At 34.2% G+C, this 20137-nt stretch overlaps 2 protein-coding genes across 2 annotated transcripts; one reads left to right on the plus strand and one right to left on the minus strand.

Moving 5' to 3' along the window:
• Positions 1-2084: 2084 nt before the first annotated feature.
• LOC149898812 (uncharacterized) lies at positions 2085-7577 on the plus strand. Its single transcript, XM_090115172.1, has 7 exons — positions 2085-2210; positions 3853-3962; positions 4404-4451; positions 4566-4652; positions 4733-5389; positions 5682-5867; positions 6262-7577. The coding sequence occupies exons 1-7, from the start codon at positions 2098-2100 to the stop codon at positions 6357-6359; spliced, it is 1299 nt and encodes a 432-aa protein (XP_089971298.1). The 5' UTR covers positions 2085-2097; the 3' UTR covers positions 6360-7577.
• Positions 7578-11298: 3721 nt separating this feature from the next.
• On the minus strand, positions 11299-12662 carry LOC149898813 (uncharacterized; the record flags this gene model as incomplete). The annotated part of the gene is made up of 4 exons (XM_090114854.1): positions 12603-12662; positions 12288-12429; positions 11669-11752; positions 11299-11351 (listed from the first exon to the last, which is right to left on the minus strand). Coding segments are annotated over exons 1-4 (339 nt in total), but the record flags the coding sequence as incomplete, so codon positions are not given.
• Between the last annotated feature and the right edge of the window lie 7475 nt (positions 12663-20137).

The following is a 20137-nucleotide window of genomic DNA, read 5'->3' on the forward strand; positions in this document are numbered from 1 at the left end:
TAATACTTTCTACTGGAGAAAGCATTTTGAATATAGGGCTGGAGCTTTGGAGTTTATCTATTGAAATACATATATATATTGTTAATGAAAATTTCGTTATTGTAGTACCTAGTTAGTGTAGATTCGTATAATATATCCCAATAAAATGATTCCTTAGCAACGAATGAAGATAAAAATACCATTCAACACATCCTACTTTATACTTTGCCATGATTATTATACCGAGAGAGGGTGGACCGTGGATACTCACCCCTAGTTTACATTTATAATGGATTCAACTGATCTTATTCAATGTACAATGAAATTTTCATTTTTATGCCCTCTTTACTTTATTGAAAATCTTCAAGTGGAAGGCTCCTCTCTATAGGAACTGCGTTCCGAACCGATTGCACAAAAATGTTATGACGATTCAAAAGTGCATTTAGAGGAAGTCTACTTCAATGAATAAACGTTTCAGTTTGATTTTTCATAATTAAAATACAAAAATTATCATTTCAATTATGTACTTAAAATATAGTTTGTTAGTTTCAAAAACACCATAATATATAGGTAATCTTAATATATATATAAATCTCGTGTCACAATGTTTGTCCTCAATGGACTCCTAAACCACTTAACCGATTATAATAAAATTCGCACACCATGTGCAGTTCGATCCAACTTGAGAGATACGATAGGTTTTATCCCGGAAATCTAAAGCTAAGCTAAAAGCTAGTATTATTATATTTTTGTAATTTGTCCTAAATATGGGAAAAATTGCAAAAAGCTTAAAAAAGCTCCGTCTGTTTTACAGTCTTTTCTGTCTCAACAGTCTTTATTTTACCCGTAACCCTGATGGTAGTAGTGCAATGCATAAGTTCTGCGATTCATGATGATATTATTATATTTAGATTTGCAGCTTTAAATTATATTTTTTGTCAATAGCTCTAGTTTTTTATAACACTTTATATTATACATATAATACTTAACTACTAAATTTATACACTGCATTACGTATTCGATACAATAATTTAAACGTTTTTAAAACTATACAAATTCAAAAGCTCACCGCAAGCTTTTGAAAAGCAGTGCAATATTAGTATATTATTTTTTTTAAATTTCATTGATATTTTTGTTGTAAAAACATTATTTTAAATGTAATAGATAATATTTTAATAAAAAAATACACTATTACCAGGCATAAAGCTTGACCTATCTAACCCTTACCCATCAATCTATTAAGTAGTTCATAGTTTATTCCCGAAAAGAAGATGAAACTTGGTATTTGGAGTAAGCCAAGGTTGTGCTGGTGCCTCAGAGGACAGAGGTCGCCGGAGGCTGCCCCAATCGATGGCAGCGCGACACTCCGGCGCCGGCAACGCTCGGGGCACAATGGGAACACTCTTATTTTTTAACATTTCCGTATTATCATAGAATATATTATACCTACTCTAATCCTAATGGTATTATATGATAATAATAGAATAGAAAAAAAACGAGATGGTCAGGCATCGCCCCGGCAAAGTGAAAGACGCGGGTTCCAATCCCGCCATGTGATCGTTTTTTTCTACCTACTCTTTAAAAAATTATAAAGCATATGCAGCGTACAAGCTCTTTATAGACCTACTGAAAAAGTTACAAAAATCGGAAAGGAAGCTTAATCGGAAGGAGCTTTAATTCATAAAAATACTTTATAGTTTATTCAATGCCTCTTCATACGTCTTTTATACAGTTGAACATTTTTAAAGCTGCAACATATTTTTATTTTACAGCTTATGATTACGTTCTAATAACTGAATATATAATGAATAAGAACTAACCTTAGATAGACTATACTAAAGGTCTTTCCTTATTCCTTTAAAATATCAATTTTTGTATAATTAAATGAATTTCACTGAACCGCTTGTTGTTACTACTATTTTCATATACAGATCAGCAAACTTTTATCGTAATATCTTAGTAATTCATCAAAGTTTTAACGCCAATATAATATTATGTACATAATATTTATAAATCCTTAAAATTGTAACTAAAATTATACTAAAAATGCTAAAAAAGTACTAATAATTTATTTCTCTAGTTCCCAGTGTGCCACTGGCCCGAGCTAAAACCGCTCGGATGGCAAGCGGCGCCTCAGTGAGTGAGCGGCTCTCGGGAACAAACACACACACACCACTACTAGCTGTGCTACTCCGACAATGCTATAGTTGTACTACACCATCATCTCATAGGTAAGCGTTGAAATTATTTTCGTTTATTTTTGTTTTTATTTAAATTGGCAGTTGTAAAAAAGACAAAAAGTAAAGGCTCTGTGTACCTAATAGTAGATTTTATTTAGTAAATACAATTCGTAATTTAGAAATTATTTTTTTTGGGTATTTATATTAAAGGTAGGAAAAATTGACTATAATTACAGTGTAAATAATCTTATATATAAAAATGAATCGCAAAATGTGTTGGTAATCGCATAACTCGAGAACGGGTGGACCGATTTCGTTAATTCTTTTTTTATTATATTCCTTGAAGTACGAGGATGGTTCTTATGTAGAGAAAACGTAAACATGTACCACGGGCGAAGCCGGGGCGGACCGCTAGTAACACATAATTATTGATTCAGGGCTGTAAATCAATCTTGGACAGCCGGTATTGGTACCTACAATATTTCAATTTTGTGTACCTACACCTTTTTTTTCTAACCATTCAAAATGTTTAATTAAATATCACTGATTTATTAGATAAATAAATAGTTTACTTGCAAGTAGGTACATATGATATTTATACGAGTTACAATACAGTTCTACATGTTTAGCCGTCATTTATTAAAAAAATTTCACGAAAACTATAATAAATAAGACACGAATACGACGCTACATAAAAGCTCCGTAAGCTTTGGATATAAAATTTATGTTGCTCCATTGTTAGAGCCTCTAAATCAAATGAAGATCTAGTGTTGAGCCACGTTGAGCTGGGCAAGGTCGCAACAAACGATACACTTTTTTGTCCGTTTTATGTTTCACCTTTATTAAAGTTAATTTCATAACCATTAAAATTATGAACGTGAGTTCGATTTTGTATTTATCTACTAAAGTGATGTGTACAAGTTAATACGCAAATCTATTAAGATATTGGTGTGATATTAGTATAGGTAAACATCACTCCGCCTTTATTGACCACGGTGTGAGAAATAGGAGCGTTTGTTTTGTAGTTTCACAATCCTTCTATTTTTCTATCGATGTGAATAATAACATTTAAAATTCTTCTCTATAGTTTGACAATCCCATTAAATTCTTCTTATTTTATAGTTGACAGCAATTCTGTAAAACATTATTTTGTAACTTTTCATTCTATAATACAAAGAAGTTCTTCTGCTATTGGAAAGCTCACAAAGCTCAAATATCGGCTAGGCGTTTTCTAAGTTAATAGTAATTAGTAATATTCGCCCAGTGATCGAAATATGAGCATAAACATAACACGTATACCTATGCTTTTCATATACCGACATCCTTGGTATGCACCGATGCACTATTTTTCTTTCTAAATTACATGCCCATAAAAAAAAACCACGCTTTCAGCGACGTTACCATGTAAGAATTTTCTAAATCGGTTACGTACTTTTATATAGCTACGTTGTTGCATTAGAAACCTAAAAAAATCAAGTTAACTATTTAGAAAAGTAAAGACTTTTTAACGCATTTTCGTGATTTATTATATTATTTAACCCGACGTTTCGAACACATTACAGCGAGTGTGGTCACACTTCACAGGGATACAGCTGAATAACTTACGTTAAAAGTGTTTAATTCCGAAATGTATAATACTAAAATAAAATACAAGTAAGTACTATTTTATGAGATTGTTCATAATGTTATTTAGCATGGCGGGTGCGAGTGCGCTGGGCGGTGCGAGCGCGGTGCTGGCGGCGGAGGTGTGCGCGCCGCTGCTGCTCTTGTGCTGGCTGTGCTGCTGGCCTGACGATGCCTCGGGTATAATGCTGCAATGCTCTTGAACTAGAGATCACTAGTGATGGCTATAAACGCTCGCAGGGTCGACACAAACGGGCCACCGACCACTGCTACCGGTGGCCAGCGTCAGCCACTTAAAGAACACGTTTTTTCATACACATATCTTGGTGGCGAGTGGTCGCGAAGTGTCCGCGACAAAATATAAAAAAAACGTATCAAATGGCTGTCGCTGATCACCGGTGGCTGTGGTCGGTGACCCGTTTACGCCTATAAATGCAATGAGTGATGTTGAAGTTGAGAATGTTTCTGAAAATTGTATACGTAAAATAACTTTCCTTTTCTTGAAATGAAGTATAATTTTTGTGCTGTTTTATATTGGATCAACATAACAACACATGATTATTTTTTTGTCAAATAATGTAGGTATAGGATAGGGGTGTATTTTTAATTTTGATGTTTTAGATACAAGCTCCGGCAAGCATCCCCAGAAACCCAGTGTGATAACGCATGGTAAGTGAAATTACAAACAAGTAGAGAATTAAGGCTGATATTTTAAACATACTGATTTATCACTAATTGCAACAATTGAAACACAATAAATAATAAATAACATAACATTTACAGAAGCAGGTTCGCACCGCCGTTCGACTGAGCTATTTGGACGAAGATTTGGAAGCAGTGCTGTGTCTCTGCACCTGCCCAGCACTTCTGGTAAGTAGCTACACTTTTACAAACAATTTTTACTACACTTTACAGAAATATCGAATATTAACTATGTTTGTTTATATCAGGAAGCACAAAGCAATCGCTATCAGCGCACAAAAGTCACGAAGACATTCGCAGTCGACGCAAATCGCAACTGGAAGCAGCAGAAAACGATGCGCGCTACCACTCAGCCCCCAGCGTCATTGACGAGGTTCTGCACAGAAGGGACTGGGAAAGATCCACTAAAGAATTATACATACCTCTCAAACCAGACGGCGATAGCGTCTCATTCACAAGAACAATAACTCCTGACACCGACGAACATGATGAGGTACCATTAAGCGATGAACAAATTGTTTCAAGATCTTGCAAGAAACATTACACCAATATTAAATCGTCAAGAAAGAAGAACGCAGAAGCTTCTGAAGACATTAAAGATTATGACGCTACTGAAGCTGAATCGTCATTTTACATTGGAGATAATACACCAACTATAGTAACCGATGACGTTCATGATAGGCCACAAGTATTTAAACCAAAGGAAACGAAGCAATCACTAAATGAATCTATTAGAAGTAAGGAAAGAATGAAGCAAACTTTAGTACCAGTGGAGGAATTCAAAGTGTCTCGGTTTGAAGAAGCTGTTATCGAGGTGGACAGATCGGGAGCGATACACCACAGCGTTGAATCACGCTCTAGTTTGTATAATTCACATGGTATGCCTGTCCCACCACCGTCTGTAGGTGAGTATCTATACATAATATAATAAATCATAAATAAATACCTCACTGCACAGCTCCTGTTTAGCAAACAAAAATAGAAATAGGTATTGTCTATGCCAGTCAGGAATATTGCAGCTTTCCAGATGACAGTTTTTCAAGAATGATTATGTATTTTATTTTTATTATTTTATCCACAATGCGTACAATGACCAATGCATAAATTCCTAATAACGTCGATAGTGTAGACAGTCACAGTGGTGTAGAGTTAAAAAAATCACCATTAGAGATGGTGTATATTGTACAATTATTCCAGAAGCGATAGGCTACGACTCCGAAGCGTCGTACCCCGAGGAGGAGGGTTGGCAGGCGGGTGCACCGGCGGTGGGCCACGCCAGCGTGGCGGCCGCGGCGTGGGGCGACGGCTTCGTGCGCGCGCGCCACGCCAGCGCGGGGGACGTACTAGCGCCTGTCATCAGACCGCAGTCCGGCGCGCTGTCTGGTCAGATTTGTTTTTGTATCTACATTAGATTGGTATCTTTCTCTTTTTTCTTTCATTAATGCCTATTCCTATCACCAAGTAAAACAAGCCAGCGGTTTACCTTCGGTTTATCTTCAGTTTTCAATCTCCAACGTCCATGTCAATTTCATTTAAAATTTATTCAATAAGACTTCTTTTAGAAGCGTTTTCGAATCACCATGATAAATAAAATATTATTTTGCACCGGCTCTAGTTATATTAGAGAGATAGAGCCTTTGGATCCGCTGACAAAATAATGTGTTCCTATACTTTCTACCATAAATTACTGCTTAGTTGACATTTCATTTCAGTGGTTAGTAATTTAACTAGAGCAGTTTTGTATATCAACGATATTTAAAAAAAAACTATTTTGCAGAAAGTGACTTAGACTTCGATTTAGAAGCGTGTGACGACGTGCCGCCCGCCTACCACGAGGTGCGACTCACCATGGACAGAAAGGAAACTGCTATATAATTGAAACATTTTTAGTAAATAAGTTACCTACTTTCCATAAAACCTCACAGTTTAACACAAAAATAAGATTGCTAATTTGATTGTAAAGTTAACAAATATTTTGTTAATGTTTTAGTTTCAATTATTGTGACAGGATAGAGCTTAAAATATTTGAAAGTTCGATTTCATCCAACAAAACATTAAACAAACAAACATATTTAAACACACACGAAGAAAAGAAAAAGAAAAGAGAAAAACATATAACACATGTTAATAGGCGGCCTTATCGCTTTCAAGCGATCTCTGTCAGGCAATATTTAATTACGTAGACATTTTTAATCCAAAAGTCGAAGAACGAAATATTCGTCACACATTTCTTATGTTTTGAAATTAAAACAATTAAATGCAGAGCGACTGTGACCTGTGTACGCGACTTCCATGATATTAAAGTTTGCGTTTGTTTTCGTTGATATTAATGTTGGCAACCACAATGTTTTAAGAGCCTTATTATGTGCATTTATTAATTTTACATAGACTAATCAATTTAAGAAATTATAATTATTTAGCGCTCAATAGATTATATTCTAGTCGATTATTTTATTTTATACGTGATTTTGTCTAGTCATTAATTAAGAAAATACTTACATATTTTAAAAAGTTTAAAACCATGTTTATTGTTGTGTGCAATTTTTAACGGACTTCAAAAAAAAGGAGGAGGTTATCAATTCGGTCGGTATGTTTTTTTTTTTATGTATGTACACCGATTACTCCGTGGTTTCTGAGCCGATTTACGTGATTTTTTTTTTTCGATGCGGGTTGGTGTCGAATTGGTCCCTTGGAAATTTTATTCGGATAGGCCCAGTAGTTTTTATTTTATGAGCATTTTTGTCTGCATTTGTAAATGTTGCAAGTGCAAGTTTGAAGTCGGTTGTTTTTAACGCAGTTATTGACTTGTGTTCGTAGCTATATTTTTTTACTATAGTATGTTGTAGATACCTATATTCTTTATATTTTTTAATTTGATACGATAAACAAGCAAAATTAGTTATGGCGTATATCTATGATTTTTTTAGGAAATTATATTTATTTTTGAATCATTCAAACTAACTGTGTATGTATCTACATAAACATGTACATTTAAACAGTTAGTTGTATGTACATAAACATCCCATCTTGTGATATTAAATACTACAAGTTGTTTAAAAAAGTTAATTAATAGTCAATTTAAAATTAAATGTTTTGAAAAAGCTATCGTTGTAAAATAATATTATATCTATTGTGTATTTTATGAATTTGAAAACTAGCTCTAAGTACTTTGGTTTTACTTTTGAAATATAATGTTAATGTACCTATTCCCAAATATGTATTACAATTCAGAAAGATTAATAATCTTCTGTATTTCTAAAATTATTGTATTTTGATATTCTATTTATTGTCCGTGTAAGCGAATATAATGTTATAAATAAAAAAATAACGCAAATATATTTTATACTTAGTTATAGTTAATAGAAGATTGAAAATTGTCATTGTTATTGTTCCAACAGAATTATTGTATGTGATTCGCTTAAAAATAAATATTTTATTTTTCTTCATGTATTTTTATTTCAACACTCGCTATTTGCTAGTGAAATTCCTTTCAACTTCAGTCCGGCCATTACGAAGTTTACACAGAGCATAATAAACAACAAAGAGATAAGTAAAATTATTTAGAAACTTTTCCTGCTACTACTTCAAATTCATATAGCGTGGTAGAGCTGCAACTTTAATATGATTGCCATAACATACGCGTTAGGCAAAAGCATTGAAAATTTAATTATGCTCTGCGAAAGATCGCGTATCGTTTTTATCTATTTTTTATTTTTTATATTTACCTATAGCCTAAGAAACCGCGGCGGTCTCGGTCGTGCATTAGTCAGGTATTTAATGAAATAACATCGTAGGTATAAAAGTTAATTTTTTGTCAAAGTTAAATTTGTGAAAAGTTAGGTTCTTGTCAAAGTTAGATTTATGTAAAAGTTATGTTTGTGAAAAATTAGGTTTTTATCAAAGTTAGGTTTCTGACTTCTGTAAAAGTTATGTTTGTAATTAAAAGTTAGTTTATATTGTCAAAGTTAGGTTTCTGTAAAAGTTATGTTTGTTAAAAGTCAGGTTTTTGTCAAAGTTAGGTTTCTATAAAGATTATGTTTGTTAAAAGTTAGATTTTTGTCAAAGTTAGGTTACTGGAAAGGTAAGGTTAGGTTTCTGTAAATGTTGGGTTTCTATATTTTCTGGATAGTCAGGTTTCTGTCAAAGTTTAAATGGTTAGGTTAGGTTTTTTAATAAAATAGCAAATTATACACGAATCTGAAAAAAAAATAGATTTTGCATACCTACATGTAGGTACATAGTTTTATAATATTGAGATTGTAATTTTTGACATAAATTACGAAATTATTGGGTGTAAAACTGGATTAAATTAAATGTTGTTTTATGCAAGTTATTTATAACAAATTTTCAATAATGTAAGGACAAATCATTGGTAAAAGTAAAATAAAATACTGTTTAAAAACAAGAAGCTTTTTATTACAAACGTTTACAAGACTTGTACAATGTACATATATAATAACAGTAAAAGCGGTAATACAAACGCAGACTTTATTTACAGTATATATGAGCCAACGCTCGATATAATTTTGATAACAATAATATTATAGCAATTATTCCTTTACAATATTAACTAGCTATAGAAATACTTTAAACCTTTAGAAAATTCTTTCAGCCATCAAAAATTGTACTATAGAGAAGGTATGTAAGTCCCTATTTATACATTTATAAAAATCCAATTATAATAGGATATGAACATGATGGTATTTGATATATCTAAGAGGAAACTCTAACTTTCCTTATAAGTTATTTTATGACATCAAAAGCACTCTAAAGTGAGCTAGAGCTCTTTCTTTATTTCGACGCCATGACATAATTTTATAGTCTGTGCCACTGTGGTCTTTCTATGATTCGATTGTCACCACGCGACGCGTCGTGGGCTGTTTCTACTTTATAACGCAAATTTCGGATCTTTTACTATGACCACGACGCGTTGTGAGCCATTGTTTCACTCAATGAGCTTTTTCGGTCTTTGAGCGTAATAATTAATCGAGCAAAAACTAATAAACGACTGTATAAGTATTTGATATTTCTCTAATCTCTATCTAGATAGCACGATAATATTTGGCACAATTCTTTGGCATTAAGCGCGTCACACACGGTGAAGATTTTATCTTAAGATACTGTTATATTTTATATTACAGTAATAAATCCAAAAGTGCACGCCTCATAATTTTTTTTAATAAATATTTATTAATTATTATTTTTGTTTATTTAATAACAATTAAACCACATCGAATCAGACCCTGAAAAATGAAAGGGTTCTATTCCTGAGCATACTCAAGCGTAAGAGAAAAAAAAAGACTCGATTAGTAAAGTATTTCGGTCGCTATCGTGTTAACAAGAAAAAGGATCCGCACATACAGACACACGGACGTCCAAGACAGAACTTTTTTAAACTGTTTTTTAACTAGTTTAAATAACAAAAATGACATCAAAAATATCATGAACGTTAAAAATAGTGTTTTTTCTTAATATGTGTGTGTATGTATTATCTTACAAGTGCAATGTATGATACATAAAGACATTTTAAGTTTGAAAAATCAGATGTTTTGCGCGAAGTGACAGTAGTACCCACCTCAACGCTTCGCTTATGAGGCGTGCAATATAACAGTATCTTAAGATAAAATCTTCACCGTGTGTGACGCGCTTTAGCCATAAGGCGTTGTTAAGATTATTTACAAATTCAATGCTTTTATTAAATTCTACCTATATAGAAATATTTATTAATCTAATACAATGCTCATATTATATTATTATCTATTCTTATAAGTTATACATCGTTGTTTAGCGAAAACATTTATTTAAAAACATTACATACATTTTATTGGACACAGCTTATGACTAAACAGTAGTAAAAATACATTCATTCCAAACACACTTGGTATAGCAAATTTTGACTAATTAAAGATCGGTGGTTCAAAATCACGATTTTATTCAATCAATTGAGGTAACATTTTTTTTATATGCTCCACTTCAAGTAAAGCGCCAAGAAATGCACACAAAATTTAATTTCTAACTACTTTCATTGTGATAATTAGCACCTATATAACATTTATCCACAATTCGGGCAATACATTAGCACCTACTGAGAGTCCCCAACTACAATTTCAGGCGGGGCCGACAGATGTTTCTTCGCGACATCATTCGCGGATCTATCCCGTGTTCTTCTGACGACTTCATCTTGCTTTCTCCTTGGGGCGGGGGATTTTGGTGCTGGCGCGTTGTGTTTCTTAATGGCGAGAGATGTTGGCTCATGTGGGCGCTGGGGGAGGATGGTGGGAGGGGGGAGCGTGCGGGCGCGGTGCGGGTGCACTGTGCTCGTGTGCTGCGTGTGCGGGATTAGGGAGTTCGCGCGCGCGTGCACTGGAAATTGGAATAGAAATGAAAATTTTATATTTAGGTAGGTTTAGTGTATATCGATTTGATCAAAATGGCACTGCATTGTAGAGTGTAGAGTCAGTCTGATATTTGAATTAAATGTCCTTACTAGGCAATACAAAATTACAAAATTGAAAATCAGCTAAATTCATCACGAGGTTTTGGATAAATTTATACCTGTTTAAAACTCCATGAGCATCTCAACTTGATACACTAACAAAGTTAATTTTCCTTGGCTTTGGAATTGAATGGTAACATCTGTTATCTTTTTTCGTTCTGCATTAAATTCTGTAGGTTTAAGCGGGAAATGTGTTTGAAAGGAACACTTTTATTGTATAAGTATACCATAAGGTTCCCTGGCGGGTGAGCGCAGCGCGTGCGGCGACAGCGGCGAGCGGGGCGTGCGCGGGGAGAGCGGTGCGCGGGGGGACAGCGGCCCGCGCGGCGACTGGCACAGGCGCGCCATGGCCGACGCGCTCGCTCGCACCACTGGTAATCATATAACATTGTCTAAGTACCACCCACTATACTTGGCAATATCTACTGTATACTTATCCGTTTATATGAAAAACGGACATCTTTGAAAAGGCCTATGTCCTACAGCGGAAATCCTGACCGCTGCTGGACATAGGCCTTTTTAAAGGCTGAAACAAAGATTTACATTAAAATCAAGCGTTTTATTTTTTTTGCAATTTCGTGCCTATACTGAGAAAATTGCGCGACTGACAACATCACACAATATATAGGTTGTGGAATAACTTCCAAATGTCCGTATAAGATAATATAATATTTATGACAGTTTATACCGGGCTGCACGGGGTAGGGCACGGTCTCGGGCGGCGGCGGCCGCACCGACTGCACCGGCTCGGGCAGACCTTGCCGAGATAACTCTGAAAACAATAGCATTTTCACGTGTCCAAACATTTATGTTAAGCATACATTTGTCGTATGAAACTGATGTTTATAACTATGCTACGGTACTACACTGCTACATGCTACATTCAAAGTGGAAATTATAAATTTATAATATTAGGTACACGGTCACATAATTGGATATTTTTTTAATCATCGATACTTCATCGACAAATCTCATTTGAATTTTTATTTGACACAATACTTTTTGTCAAAAACCGAATTTAATTCGTGTTTGCACCGTGAAATTACATCAAACAAGCGAATGCTCATTCTAACCCCACTATGTCAAATTCTTACTGTAAACTGGCGTAGAGCATTCTTTCGTTGTTCTTAGTGCGATCGAAAAGATTCTATGCAATGTTCAACACTGAATATAAGTTTTCGTTTACACTAAAAGATCACGAAACGCTCACGCTCTTGCTCTAGCTCTAGCTCTATGTTCGTTTGATGTAAATGCACCGTTAAATAAAGGATGAAAATACTACTATATTATAGAAAAATACAAGATACCTTTAACCCGCTTGATGCAGAAGTAGAGGAAGTAGCAGCAGAGCAGCAGCAGCAGGCCCAGGATGCCGGCCATCGCCACGAAGTAGGCCGTGTGTGACGGCGGCTTCACCGCGTTGCGCACACCCATCGCGCACACTAATTGCTGAAAGGATATCCATATTCTTCAGATATCCTAGAGTTAATCCTTAAGATAGTGTTTAAAAATCTTTAACATCATTAAAGGTGAACAAACTCTCCGCCCACCTACAACCGGGAAATCCCCATGAGAGTGAGTAATTTAACCGCGGTAAAAATTGGCCTATAAAAATTTGTTACCATTTTAGTGCATTGAACTCCTATGAAGTTTTGCAATATCACACGATCACCATTCATCATGTTGACCAAATGTGACTGAACCTATTGGTTCTTGGACATGCGAATATCCTTGCGATGTTTTTCTAAATCGGAGCGATGAGGTAGTGCTCTACTCCCGCCTTATAAAAATCAAATGATTTTTTTGAACTAAAAGTGACTAAGTAGGAACATTTATTTTCCATCAAACTCGTAAAATAATAATAACATCATTATCAAGAAAAAACTCTAGTCTTAACACTCATGATATTTTTAAACATATTTTGCGTTAAATAGGCCAGGAGGCGCACACTTTTGTATTTTCCAAACTTTTTTAAAACATCATACCCGTGCATAATGAGTGACTTACATGGACACAATTTACGGTCTTAAAAGTTCCTTTTTTTAGTTTTAAGTTCAAGATGTTTGTTTCTAAGGCAGTAAAATACGTAGTAATGTACCTACATTCGGGATTTTTTTAATCAAGATCTTAAGGGAGATTACGTCTCTACCATGTAGATACTTACATGTGAATTCTTCCTCAATAACTTATTGTAAATTTACGGACATTAACAAAATAGGTATCGAAGTGATCGCCATTGTTAAAGCTTAGGTATTTTAAGTACATAAATTATAAACGAATTGAATGAAATGAATGAATGTTGAATAATATTTTATATTTCCGAAAAAAAGCATTTAAGTATCATAAATTGAATTTTTCCGAAAAAACTCTATATATATATATGATTTAAAAAATACCAATAATCTTAAAAAAGGCTCCACAATTCAATTGTACCGAGTAAAAGTCGACTAGTTTCTATTATTCTGATAACGTTTAAAATTATTATTTTAATGAATAGAGAATCACTCATTACAATAATAAAATCTAAGAATAAAATTAACTAAATATTATTATTTTCATTTAAACTAACTTATTAAGCCTTAATCTATTGATCGAAGTAATTGTATAGATAGGTACTTACCAATACTACGTCCGCAAATCCAACATATTTTTATACAGAACTCTACATCTTTTCACCATCTTCACTGATATTCGTTACGAACAAACACATAATCCCATTTTTAGGCCACTAATAAAATATTAATTATGTAAAAATCGATTTACTTACAAGGAAAAATCACTAAAATTTGTTAATGTATTTAAAAGTCCCAATATGGCACGTAATTTAAAAGATTTAATAGTATCAAAAGTGCATCCGATTTGCACAATCAAACATCCGTGTGATATGATTTAAATAATGATAAGCGACTGAGAATTCTTTGAGCTTCGCCAAGATTTCCGTCTCCAAGAGGGTCACAGAGCGACACAGAGTCCTGTTGTCCTTGCGAGAGGGTGTGTATAGTTGGGGCTGATCGGTAGTTGGAACACGCGTAGAGTGCGTAGTGGCGGAGGATCGCCGAGACGTGGCAACAAGTGGCGGCGACACTCCGGCGCCTCGTGACACCCTTAGGGGTGAATACGGAGATCAAAGTCAAGGCTTATTGCCTTGTCGCTGGGGGATGGAAATGCTGATCAATCTGGAAGACGTTTCTTGGTTTTTGGTTAGCGAAAATATTCAAAATACAGAAAACTGCAAACATGTTTTGTTCAGACTGAAGTACCTGTAGCTTACTCGATAAATACGCCTCTCGTTTATTTTTATGAAATTGTGCAAATCATGAAATTATCTGGTTTGATGTACCTATATGTATAAACTATGTACTTAGAGTATTATCTACCATAATGTTAACCACATACTGGACAAATCCGAACTCTTCTTCCCTCAACCACTGAACCGATTTGGATGAAATTTGGTATGAAGATAGATCGAAACCTGAGAAAGTACATAATATGCACACAGAGAGGCTTAGCATTAGCGTTTACTACCTAAAGTCCATTTTAGTTAATACCTAGATATCTGTTAAATACCTATCTATTTTAACACAATCGGAAGTCAAGATCCCCCTTCTGATCACCACGACTACTTATTGCAATTCACACTGCAGAAGTTTAGTTAGTTGGAGACAGTCCAAAGAAACTTTAATACGATTTCAGTTCATCCTTTGAATATACTTTGTACATAGTGATCAGTGATAGTGTTTGACGACGCGGTTGGCGCAGTGGTAATGTAACTGCCTACTGAGCCGACGGTCCCGGGTTCGATCCCCGGTCAGGGCAAATATTTGTGTGATGAACTCAATTATTTGTTCTTGGGTCTGGGTGTTATTATCTATATATGTATTTATTAAATATTATATTTATCGTCGCCTAGTACCCACAACACAAGCCTTAATTGAGCTTACTGTGGGACTAAGTCGATTTGTGTAATAATGTCCTATAATATTTATTTATTTATTTATAGTGATAACTTTGGTAATATTCTATCTTGTCCTATTTCTTTTCATGCATTAAGCTACTTTTATCTCCAGTCAAAGGGGACAGACACAAATCTATAGCTATGCAAATATACTAATTTAAATACAGAATCAGCAGCCCTATTGTGTGGTAGTGTCGTCGGCGTCGCGCTGTCGCCGCCTGCCCGCCCGGGCGCATGAGAAGCTTTGCTAAACTGACTCATTAGGAATCCTTCGAGATATTCGTGAATAGAGTCCTTTTATAGAAGATTTAGGATATTCTATCAAGCACATGAATGTATATTTTATAAGAATAAGTATGCAACATTAAACTGGAGTGAGATTAGAGTCGATAATCGATTCAGTGCATGTTTTTGAATACGATGACTCAGGTGTTTATTTTTATTTTAAAAATATTTTCCGCTTGTGTTGTTGAATTTTATCAAGCAAAATACTTTTACGAATTTTATCTGAATTTTCGTATACAGTATATTGTGTACCTATTGTAGTATAATCTTACGGAACCCGGAAAAGTTATCGCATGTTTTCTTTTACCAACTAATAATGCTTTTTATATTTCTCTCTCTAGCTACGCTACGTATAACAAAGATAAAAGATGTTCCTGTGATTCATGGGGATATAAATTGTTTGACTAAGTTTGACCTATAATCTCATTTTGGCAAACATGTCACTGGCCAGAAGCCTCACGGAAGATAACGAGTAGGGCTGAAATATGTTTATTCATTTTACTTATTTTTATTTTATACACTTTGTAATATGTGTGAATGATTTATCACATATTTCTATGCTAAATTTATTATTTGTTACACGCAATGTTCTATGGCAGAGAGAGGATAAATAAATGATAAATAATGAACGAATTACATGTTTTTCTTTCGTTCTTCAGATAATCCATTAATGCAGCAGGATTGTTATGTGTAATTATTCTGGTTCTGCATTATACCTTAACCTAATCTATTAATGTAAACTAAAATAAATCAGTTAATTTGCTACAGTGGCGCCATCTCATCTGGACGATTTTTAACCTCCGTACTTGGTACTATCAAGTACCTATTTACTTATTTAGTAAACTGTGGTACTACTTGCTTAATTATCTTATAAAGGATCGAGATTAGAGCCTACTGGTTTTACTATGTTTATGTCCACACCCACTTTACTTTTATGGACGGCTGTGACACAGTTTTCGTTTTGATTTTATATTTATACTAGCGACCCGCCCCGGCTTCGCACGGGTGCAATGCTGATACTAAATACACTACAGAAAAACTGTGAACGTTGTATATAAAAACATAGCGGTCCGCTCCGGCTTCGCGCGGGTATAAAATAGATAGCCGGGCGGCCGGCCGGTACCGCCGCAAACGCTACGTCCCGCAATTTTTAAATCTGTAATATCTTCGAAAATATTCACATAAATCATACGGTGTAAAGGGCCATATAGATCTATATTAAATGAACAATGTATTCGAGGTATTTAATTGGTTAAGGATTAATGCTGTATTGGTTAAAATCGCATCGAAAATTAGCCATTATTTGTCGTAAAAAGTAAATGACAAAAAAAAGTTATTGTGGGTTATCCATAAGAGATAGACACATACCATCGCGGACTTTTCTGTAGACCTTTTCAATGTGTATAATACTTAGTACATTATTTTGATAAAACTCGTAGGTATCAGCCTGCGTTTGCAATGTAAGCGGAAAAAATGTAATTTTTTACGACATCACATTAGAAACCTCAAAAATAACAGTACTTCTCCACTATTTGATGGATGTTATTATACATATAAACCTTCCTCTTGAATCACTCTATCTATTAAAAAAAACCGCATCAAAATCCGTTGCGTAGTTTCAAAGATTTAAGCGTACAAAGGGACATAGGGACATAAGGACATAGGGACAGGGAAAGCGACTTTGATAATATACCTTATACATAATATACTTAGCCTCCCATTTCAAAGTGATAGTTTTGCGTGAAAATACATAACTAAAATAAAACAAAAAAGTCATTGATTTATTCGTATATTTTACAAAAATTGTTGAAAATTAGTAACTAATTAACAGAATCTTATTTATAGAAGTTATCTAATACAATAGACTTATATAATACTCAATATATATTTTTCTATAAGTTTGTCTTTTCTATGAGAGTATTGATGTAACCATCTACAGTTTTAAAAGCATTTTTTTTAATTATGTATATAAATATACAGGATAAAAACTCATGTTAAAAAAGTAGTAACTTTTTAAACAATACTTTCGCCTATTTCAAATAAAAACACAAAAATCTTCTCAATGTTACTCTGTATATTTAATAAAAAAGAAGAGTTAATAAATCAATATAATCAGTCTTAATTAATTTATAAACTTATTCAGAATCTTTCTCGCAGTATCTTTTCAGTGAATCTAATATCAATATTTCCTAATAATTAGTTTATTTAAATAACAAGACTGTTAATGAATTGCATTTATTAATCATGGTAACATTAAACAACTCATTTGTATTGAATAGGGTTTTTAACAAACATTCAACTATTTGTGGTCCGGGAGCCAGCAGCAGATTTTATGACCAAGTTCCTCTCAAGCGGTAATTAGTAAAATGCATCAAAGTATAGTATTATGAAGCCTCGTGAACGTCAGCTGGAGCTCGGTTGGGGGGAAGAGCGGTTGTAGCCTCCCGTATCAGCTGACGGTTTTTCCACCAAGATACAGCCAGCTGACATATATATTTATCCACAGTTACATATAAGCTATCATCAGGTAAATTTTTGTTTGAGAGGAAATAACGGAAAATAAATTTTTCTTTAAATTTAACTTTCATGTTCGAGACACCAGCTGACGTATAATACACCATGTTGTAACCAGCTGACTATTTTTTTTCGTTGAGATATTGGGTTAGCTACAATTTGACAAATTTTTAGCTGAGAGGAAATGAATGAATGAATGTATTTTTTTTCCTATATGCGTGGGAGGCTACAACCGCTCACCCCCCCCAACCGAGCGCCAGCTGACGTTCACGAGGCTTTATAATACTATACTCTCATGCGTCTGACGAGTTATCTCTTGAGAGGAAATAGTTAACCAAATTTGCACCTGGCTCCCTAACCATTGACAGTTACCTATGTTCAGACATTCAGAATACAATTTTTCGTGTTAAGTTTTAGTAGTATTAGTTACGTTTTTTTAATATTTATTTTACATTTTAGAGTTTAAACTATAATATTATATTTAGATCGGTGTAGTTAGATATTATAGATATTTTTATAATTTCAAAATAACTAGGTAACTAGTAGCTAAAATTTGCCTTATTTTTGAGGTACCATTGTACCTATCTCACCTGATAACAACGCGTTGCTAGGCAACGGTATGAACAATTAAATGATAACGTTAGGCTAGCCGCACACACAAAATAATATTGACAATAAAGTACGTATAGTCAATATTATTGTGTGTGTGCGGCCTGTATTGCGGTATTGTTCAATATTATTGTGGATTATCCAGAAATTCAGATTTTGTCACGTCAATATCGGGGGGAGGCAGGGGTATTGACAATAATATTGACGTGTGCGGGCGCGCGGCAATATTTTAGTTGAGAAAAAGATTTCAAGGCAGGCGGATGTTCGTGTTTTTTTGTTCAAAATGGAGGACGAAAACAGTATCCAAAGCGAAAATAATGTTAATATTGTTGATGATAGCAGTCTCACGGAAAAACACTATTTGTCAGTGTTTATTAAAACATGGGAAACTTATCCAGAATTATGGAATACATCCTGCAAATCATATTGCGATACAGTTAAGAAAAATAATGCGCTTGATAAGTTGCTCGATATTAATTATAAAAAAATTGGTTGTTTGTAAAGTAGGTTTACGATCGAGATGTTTACGTGATAACGTCTTATTGGTGGCAGCGCTCGAGATGAGACGGGAGATCGGTCCGTCTCTCTCTCGTTATACCTGCGATCGCGCTCGTGAGGTTTTGGTGTGACACAAGTTTCTGAACATGTCACCCGACTAAAATGATTTTAAAGACGTTATCACGTCAAAAAATCAAACCAAATAGCACGAGAGAAGACGTAAAGAAAAAAATTAATTCCCTACGAACAAATTTTCGGAAAGCTTAAAGATTTAATTCAATTGAATTTTGAATTAAATTAATTTAATTTAATTAATTAAATTAAATAATAATTTAATTAAATAATAATTTAATTAATTAAATTAAATTAAATTATTAATTTTTTTCTCATCCAGTCCTTAATCCATCGTTTCTTTCTTGATTGCTTTTTTTTAGATAGTAAAATTAATGCAATACTCAATGCAACGATTCTTTTCTTTCCATTCATTATGTTAAACGTGCGCACGTAATCTAGCTGCGGAACGACTGAGTCAGATTGTACCATGAAAAATTGCCAATAATATTGCGTAGTGTGCGGGGACCATATATTGATGAAGATTTTTGACAATCTTGCATTGACAATATTATTTTGTGTGTGCGGCTAGCCTTACGTATGCAAACAATAAATCCCTAAAATGTTTACATATTTAGTTACGCACTGTGGTGAATTAAAAGATCTGGAATTTCCGAACATTGTTTTTATTTTGTATGTAATTACTCATTACGTATTCGATGTTTTATGAAGAAATCGTAACACATTATCAAAATAAAAATACATTTTGTGAAGGTAATTTTAATGTATTAAAATGCCAATACTGTTAAGCACAGTCATGAGACTACCGTAACAGGACGTTATAGTTAGATTGCATATAAGCTACAAAAAAACATCCCTGTAAAAAAACAAAATCAAATGAATCGTATGCGAAATTAATACTCAGTGTAGTCAGGCCTCCGTCACTCGCTCAAGGTCGCGCTATAAGCGCCTACCGCACAGTAGGTCGGTACCGACCCAAGCGGCAGTTGGTTGGCACACGCGAGACTGCGCACCCGCGTCACGTTTCCCGCGCTCGCTACCAAGATGCCCGGTTATTGCGATGTGGACGGGTGTCGGAGTTCAAGAGTGATTATTTATTAAAATTATTCATAAGATTCAGAATTTTTACAACAGTTAAATTGAATAACCGTAAGTTCAGCGATGGTAAAAAAGACATTGAACATTTCATAAAATTAAAGCACATATAATTTTTATCTGTATTGG

This window comes from Colias eurytheme, chromosome 22 (genome assembly GCF_061535395.1).
Source record: "Colias eurytheme isolate Ceu_HAF_F1 chromosome 22, ilColEury1 Martin Lab GWU primary, whole genome shotgun sequence".
Taxonomy (NCBI): Eukaryota; Metazoa; Arthropoda; class Insecta; order Lepidoptera; family Pieridae; genus Colias; species Colias eurytheme.

Coding starts and splice junctions, on each gene's coding strand:
- LOC149898812 (XM_090115172.1), top strand. CDS start 2,098: ATGGCAAGCGGCGCCTCAGTGAGTGAGCGGCTCTCGGGAACAAACACA. Junction 3,963..4,403: donor CTGGCCTGACGATGCCTCGG/GTATAATGCTGC, acceptor TTGATGTTTTAG/ATACAAGCTCCGGCAAGCAT. Junction 5,868..6,261: donor GCAGTCCGGCGCGCTGTCTG/GTCAGATTTGTT, acceptor ACTATTTTGCAG/AAAGTGACTTAGACTTCGAT.